Below are 7,339 nucleotides of genomic sequence, written 5' to 3'. Positions count from 1 at the left end.
CAAGAAACAGAGAATGGGTACGAGTTTATTGGCCTTTGGGTAGAGTTTTCAAGATACTATGAGTTGTATGAAGAGTGAATTGTCATGGAGCTCGTGTTTGGTTTACTTTTTCGTCACAGAGGCCAAGAATGTTCGTCATTCACTTATTCGACAAAAGAATGTACTCGAGTGTCACATGCAAAGAGATTACAATGTATGAACTATGAACAATGTACTCGAGTGGTTGTTGTCATGATTGAGCTATGAATAAATGGATTGATGAATGGATCAGTGAAGTGAGTTAGGAATGGTGGTGTTGATGTTGGTTTCAATGGGTTATGCATTTAAAAGAAAATTGAGCTAAAAGGATGTTGCGGTGGAAAGGAAAAGGAGATGGAAGTGCAAATGGGTTTGGTGTGCGTGTGACGTGCATTTAAAGGAAAACTGAGGTGTGAATGGTGATGCAATTTATGCATCTACAAAATTTGTTGCATAACTTGTTATGCATTCTCGAAATTGGTTGCATAACACGTTCTGCAGTTTTTTTTTTTTTTTGCATAACTTGTTATGCAGTCCAGAAAACGGTTGCGTAACACGTTATGCAGCTGCTTTTTTCTTAGTATTGAAACCAACAAAAAATAAGGCTGCATAACTTGTCATGCACCTACAATAATATCTACATAACATGTTATGCAGTCGTGAAAATGGATGAATAACCTGTTATGCATCCGAAAATATGACTGCATAATGCATTATGCATCGAGAAAATTGTTGCACAATCTTTTACGCATCGAGAAAATAGATGAATAACCTGATATGCATCTGTAAATATGGATGCATACTACATTATGCATCAATTTTTTTATGTACGCACAAATCAACCAAAACAATGGTTACATAACTTGTTATAGATGCATAACTTTGTTATCCAAATGCATAATTTGTTATGCAGTGGAGAAAATGGTTGCATAATTCGTTATGCGTCTGCAGAATGTGTTATGCATCTTTTTTGGTGGATGCATAATGGTTATGTATCAAGTTTTCGAAAATTTTTCCTAAAATGATGATCACCTCCGATTTTTTGGTGAAAAACAAAAATTTGATATTCTTGTTTGTACTCGTTGCGTAGCTCTCTTAAAAAGATTTTCAACGATATAAAATTTGTAAAATTCCAAGGCGCAGATTTTTAGATATATTATATCCAAGTTGCGTTGCCAATTATACCCCTGATGCATAACCGCGGATGAATAATCCTTCATGCAGACATTTTTAATAATTTCATATAATTATGGGTGTCACGGAACTAAAAATTAATTGTGGGCCTGACAATGAGAATATTTTATTTTTTTTGGTCTGCGCCTAATTTTCCCTTCCAGATAGTGGAAATTGAAATATTGTCCCTCCTTCTGATGGGAAGACAAATATCATTCTCTACTATATTAATATCCCTAATCTAAAAATAAGAAATTCAATTAATTATACTTTCCTTTAATACCCTTTTGAGACTTTAATGTTCACTTTTATATTTTAGATGTGAAAGGAAACGATATATTTTCACTTCTTCTTTCTTCGCCATCACCACCACCCCTCCTGCCATTATCTCCACTATCAACAACATTTAGAATTACAGAGATAAATATTTTCCTCGTCGGAAGTAAATCTCAGATGCAGAAATCAAGTTTGATAATCATCCTCAACAGTTTATATTCTTCTTCTTCTTACATTCCTTATTTGTAAGAGTGATTTTGATGGTCAGTTGATCATTTAATAATTCTAGAATTTGATTTTAGGTTTCGATTTTGTGGTGATTTTGAATTGAAGATTTGAAGTTTTGTAGAAGCTTAATTAATAACTAAATTTGGGTCTGGTGACCTGGTGGTGCACCAGGGAGATAATAGAGAGTTTGGTTCGATGGGTTAGTAGTCTTCTTTATTCAGGATTTTGTTTTTACATTTTCATCAAGTTTTGTCATAAGATGTTGATTACGGTTATATTTTGGAAGTTTAAGAACTAAAGTTGTAGTTGGTTTAATGGGAATCCTTGAAGCTTTTTGCTAGATCTAATTACTGTTCTTAATTGGTTAATGTTTCATACTTTCTTCTATATCATGTTGATGTTGGATTTATGCTTTAGATGATTGTTACTGGATTTAATTTTTGATAATTATTGTGGTTTGTTGCTAGGTGAACAATGTTGGTGGCTACTGCAATGAAGGAGATGAAGTTGTTGTTGTTTATGTTTTTATGGGATCAATTGTTGATGTTGACCCAATTTTTTATGGGATCAAACTCTTGTTGTTGACCCAATTTTTTATGGGATCAACTCATGTTGTTGACCCAATTTTTTATGGGATCAACTACTGTTGTTGATCCTTTCAATTTCTATTGTTGACAATATTTCCTTGGATAAGTATAATCATGCTTGTAGTTTAAATCATGTAAATTTCTTCCAATGTTAAACTTGTGGTGTGATGGTAGCATGACTGACTCCATGCCAGATGATGCGTGTTCGACTCACGCCAAGTTCACTCCATTTTTACATGGATCAACTTTCATTGTTGATCCTTTTTTTTGGATCAACTACCGTTGTTGATCCCTTAAACTGGATCAACTTCTGTAGTTGGTTCTATTTTTATTTGAATCAACTATTGTTGTTGATACAAAAATATATGAATCAGTGGTGGTGGTGGCAATGGCAGCCGTGACGGTGGCGGTGGTGGCGGCGGCGGCAGCGGTGACGGTGGCGGTGGTGGCGGCGACGGACTAGTGGGGGTGGAGGACTGGTGGTGGTGTAATGCTGGTGGTGAAGGAGTGGTGATGGAATATTAGTGGTGGTGGCGGTTGGTAGGTGGTGGTTGTTGAACGATGGTGACGGAATGGTAGTTGAATGTTGGTGGTGGTGGTGGTAGTGGTAGTGGTGAAGTGCTAGAGGAAGAAATTCTTTCCATTTTGAAATAAAGAAAAATATTATGTGGGTGAGGGTATTAAGATAATCTAGTTTTAAATGGATAAGGTTATTAAAAAGTAGGGACATATTTATTGTTGTATAAGGATATATTTATTGGGATTCAAAAGTAAGGACATATAAATAATGTACCCTTCCAGATATTGCATTAATATTTCTCGGGTTGGGCCAGGTACGGAGTTTCTGTTTCTGCAGCCAGGCCCTATTGTGGTTATTTTTCCGGTTTTCCCCATTGATCATTTCTCCGTTCATTCTTAAACTGCCATTGTGACAATTGTTCATTCTTAAACTGCCGAGTACTCGGTTTCTCAAAATATGAAACTGCCAAAGATAGAATTGATTCCTTTTGAAAGCTATTGGAAGTTGGAATAAGGTGAAAGCAAATCAAGAGAAGAAAAGGAGTATTAGAAGTGTCACTGTTGATTGTGTACAAGAGGAGGTAAATACACAAAACTAGAAGAGAAGGAAGCCTACCAGCGGATTATCAACAGAGGAAGCGGATGACAATTGTAACAACATCAGAACACATCAATGATATATTTTCAGCACAGTTCTACAATATCCAGACTGATATTGCACAAGTCATGTCCACTGATACTGTATACTGAACTAGCCTCACCCCGTAATCTAACTTTTGCTCTGTCCTGTGGTCTTTTCTCTCCTCCAAAAACAGAAACCCAGTGTTTGTATGAAGCCATGGATCCACAAAGCAAAAGATTATCATTGGAAAATGATTCACAATAGGGCAATTCATTCATCAACCAACATGTGATTCATGGAAAATATTTAGTCTCTTTTAATGTAAGGTGTGTCAAAATGACATTCAAAATAGATTTTAAATTCCTGCTCTGACAGTAACAGCTAAATTAAAAAAAGTGATAACTTCACCTTAAAAAATGGTAGCAAACAATTGCCATTAACATTCATGGCAAAATAGGTGCAACCCTCGACAAGGGGAATGAAGTGCACTAATACAAAAGTATAGATAACAAACTACGGAAACACTTGATAAATATTCTCAAATCCATTCTCGCGATAAACTGCATCTAATAAAAGAAACCAAGAACTTTCCCACCAACATTCTTTCTCCTAGCCTCTTCATGGTCCATGATTCCGGCGGATGTAGTCAACACAATGTACCCAAACTGCATGTTTCAAACCATTATCAGAGGAAGAATATTTTATTACAAGAGTTGAGAATATACTTCACAACTTTGATTTATCAACACTAAAGTGATTTAATGTTCACAAAGTTGGATATCTTTTTTTCTTCTTATAAGTCCAGAACAATGAAAGTGCAGCAGATTGAATTACATTACTCCTAATAGTGACAACTCACTGGCAATAGTTGAAATTATGAACTCCAGGCTACTCTCTTCACAAATTTTATCATTATCCACAAACCAAACTACTTTTCTGTCAAGCATAATGGAGGATAACATAATTACCTGTCTCGAGGGAAGTAACCTAGCAGTCCATGGCTCAATCTCTTTGACTCCAACGTCAAAACGGGGACTGATAACCCCACACTTGTTAAGTCTACCATTCAGTTCTACAACGATCTTGCCAGACCTATGATCATCAACATATTCAAACTCCCCGATGTAACCTACAACCAGAACCAAATCATAAATAAGTCATACATAATTTAACAGAGAAGCTGCAACAAAAAGGATGGTTTTAGAGTACAAAACTAACCATGTTTCTGCATGACCATGAGAAACTTGATGATCACTTTGGAGGAAGGCCTAATCATAACCTGTCGCTTCCCACGCTTCTCTGCGTTATACATGCTTTTAAGAGCATCATTCAAGACACTGATTCTAACCATCCTTGCTAAAGCTGGTAAGCACCAAACAGGAGAAGAGTTAGTAATCTCAACGGTTCGAAAGACTTTTAACAATAAATAAAACAAGAACAAAGAGTCTTGTGCATCCTGCTAGAATGAAACCAAAATCAAAAGAACATGGAATTAGCAAAAGAAATGAAGAAATCAATAAAAATAAATTTGAAAAACAATTTCCCCATTAGGAGACAATTTATCTTGCAGTATTGAAAGTTGGAAGGCAAGTTACAAACAAACTCAATACATATTTCTCACAGGTTTTCTTACACCAAAAAACTCATCAGTTTTCAGCATAGGATTTTACTACATCACACTGGGGGTTGCTTAGCTTATTTCATACTCACCGCGGAAACAATTACAGTATATTACAAGGAATTTAGTAGCCCGCTTAATGCTTTATCAATCCAAAAAAACAAAACAAAAAAGTTGCCGATTTAAAGAACATGTGACAAATACTTATTGCAATAGAACAGGAGGATTGTCTTACACTTAAACCTCACTACTATACTACAGTTCTTGTCAATTAGACAAGCCCCCAAATTCCTCAGCATATAATTATTCTAGTGCTAAGGTTTGCCTCAACTGTCCCACAAAATTGACATGGCTCACACCATAACTTTTAAGTATTTAACCAAACCCAACTTGAGTGTAACCATTTCACATCACATTTTAAGCTCTACCCTTGGACCAGCAAGTTGCAAATTTTCAGTAGGTACCTAAGACTGCTTCAAGACTACTACCAGTTAATATTAAAACCACGTACCCAACAATGGCCAACACATGCTCTTAGTGTAGAGGCTTTAAAACATAACAGTGCATCTAGAAGCACAAATCCTGATAGAAATGTGTAATGATACATAAATCACTTGCATTCAACAAAACCAACCCCAACAAATTAAATATACAAATAAATACAGTCTTAAAACTTCTCACACCCATTTTTCACAAAACCTATAATCCAACAAACACAAAAATTAACGACAAAATTACAAGATCTGATTAATCGAAATGGAATAACATACTTAACCAACTAACCAAAAAAATACTGTACATGGAAACCCTAACACATCAAGTCATTAACGATTAAAACCTAAATCAAACATACACTAGAGCAAAACACAAAAAAGAGGTTAGGGGAAAAAGAATAAGAGGAATAATAGAGTTGAGAATAATCCATGGATTTGAAAACTTTTAACTAGATCGTGTTATAAGCTACTAAAATAAAGTCTAGTAAGATAATTTTGATACAGGATGAATGAGAAATCGGACCTGGTTGAAGATGTCTTCTTCTTCCTCGTTCTTCGAGTGTGAAGAGTTAGGGAGCACAAACTAGGGTTTTGTCTGCAGGAGGGGTTGAAATGTTGAACCATTAACCCTACTTATTTCTACGGAAACTCGTGCAATTACGGGACTACCCTTCTTTACTGTTTTGGCATGTGCACTACGTCTTGTACAAAAAATAATTACTACCTTGGCACGTGCACTACATCTTGTACAAAAAAAATTACTCCCTGTTACAGGGTTTACGGTCCATGGATATGTTGTCCATCTAGTTACCTAGAGTTTCTCCTTTATAAGTATAATATAAAAGAAAGGAACAATATCGTTTGGTCCTTCTTTAGGTGGTCTCATGTCTGCTTAGTCCTTTCAGAAATCACATTTTCCATTTGGTCCATAATTATTTAAAAATATTAAATGGACCAAAGTACCCTTCTGTGTTAATTCTTACTTATTTTTTGTAGCAATTCATTTTGTATGATGAACTCCGGAGTTCATTCCTTCAAATGAACACCTAATAAAAACCTAAAAAAAATTGTTTATTTATTTTTTGTAGCAGTTCATTCTGTCTGATGAACTCCGGAGTTCATTCCTTCAAATAAACACCTAATAAAACTAAACTAAATCACATATGAAAAACAGAACACAAAGACAATCCTCCTGATGAACTCCTGTAAGACAATCCTCCTGTAAAATGAACACAACACAAAGACAGAAAACAGAGTTCATTCTTTCAAATAAACACCTGATAAAACCTATATGGAAACAGAGTTCATTCTTCAAATGAACACCTGATAGAAAATATAAGAAAACGGTCGACAAAATGAACACCTATCAAAAACTAACTAATTCAAACCTAGAATTGATTTCATTCTTTAAGATGAACACCTAACAATTCAAGATCGAAAAACAGAGTTCATTCTTTAAATGAACCCACAAAAAAATCCACAAAAATCGGAGTTCATTCTTTAAATGAACCCACGAAGAAAATACATAAACACCTAACTTCATCTTCGTCTCCATCATTCTTCAACACCAGCAGAAAAACATCAAATTCAAGATCTTCAACACGAGCAGCAAACATCAAAAAATCAAGATCGTCATCAAAATCAAAATCTTCAACATAAAAAATCAAGACCTTCAACACGAGCAGCAAGACAAAGATCATCATCTTGATCTTCAACACGAGCAGCAAACATCAATATCGGTTCATCCTTCACAGTGACTTGATTTCAGATCTGATTTCATCTTCAAATCTTCATCAGCAGCAAA

General features: G+C 35.2%; 1 protein-coding gene across 1 annotated transcript; it reads right to left on the bottom strand.

Annotated features, from left to right (window-relative positions):
• Nucleotides 1–3,712: 3,712 nt before the first annotated feature.
• LOC113323664 (40S ribosomal protein S15a) lies at nucleotides 3,713–6,144 on the bottom strand. Its single transcript, XM_026571999.1, has 4 exons — nucleotides 6,059–6,144; nucleotides 4,642–4,785; nucleotides 4,392–4,552; nucleotides 3,713–4,088 (listed from the first exon to the last, which is right to left on the bottom strand). The coding sequence occupies exons 2-4, from the start codon at nucleotides 4,772–4,774 to the stop codon at nucleotides 3,990–3,992; spliced, it is 393 nt and encodes a 130-aa protein (XP_026427784.1). The 5' UTR covers nucleotides 4,775–4,785; nucleotides 6,059–6,144; the 3' UTR covers nucleotides 3,713–3,989.
• Nucleotides 6,145–7,339: the final 1,195 nt, after the last annotated feature.

This window comes from Papaver somniferum, chromosome 11, assembly GCF_003573695.1.
Source record: "Papaver somniferum cultivar HN1 chromosome 11, ASM357369v1, whole genome shotgun sequence".
In the NCBI taxonomy this organism is placed as follows: domain Eukaryota; kingdom Viridiplantae; phylum Streptophyta; class Magnoliopsida; order Ranunculales; family Papaveraceae; genus Papaver; species Papaver somniferum.
This window is presented reverse-complemented; position numbering and strand designations above follow the sequence as displayed.

Excerpts from the sequence above, each read along its gene's own strand:
- LOC113323664 (XM_026571999.1), bottom strand. The coding sequence starts at position 4,774 with ATGGTTAGAATCAGTGTCTTGAATGATGCTCTTAAAAGCATGTATAAC. Across the intron at positions 4,553-4,641 it reads CATGGTCATGCAGAAACATG|GTTACATCGGGGAGTTTGAA; the intron begins GTTAGTTTTGTA and ends TTCTGGTTGTAG. Across the intron at positions 4,089-4,391 it reads GGTTACTTCCCTCGAGACAG|TTTGGGTACATTGTGTTGAC; the intron begins GTAATTATGTTA and ends TGAAACATGCAG.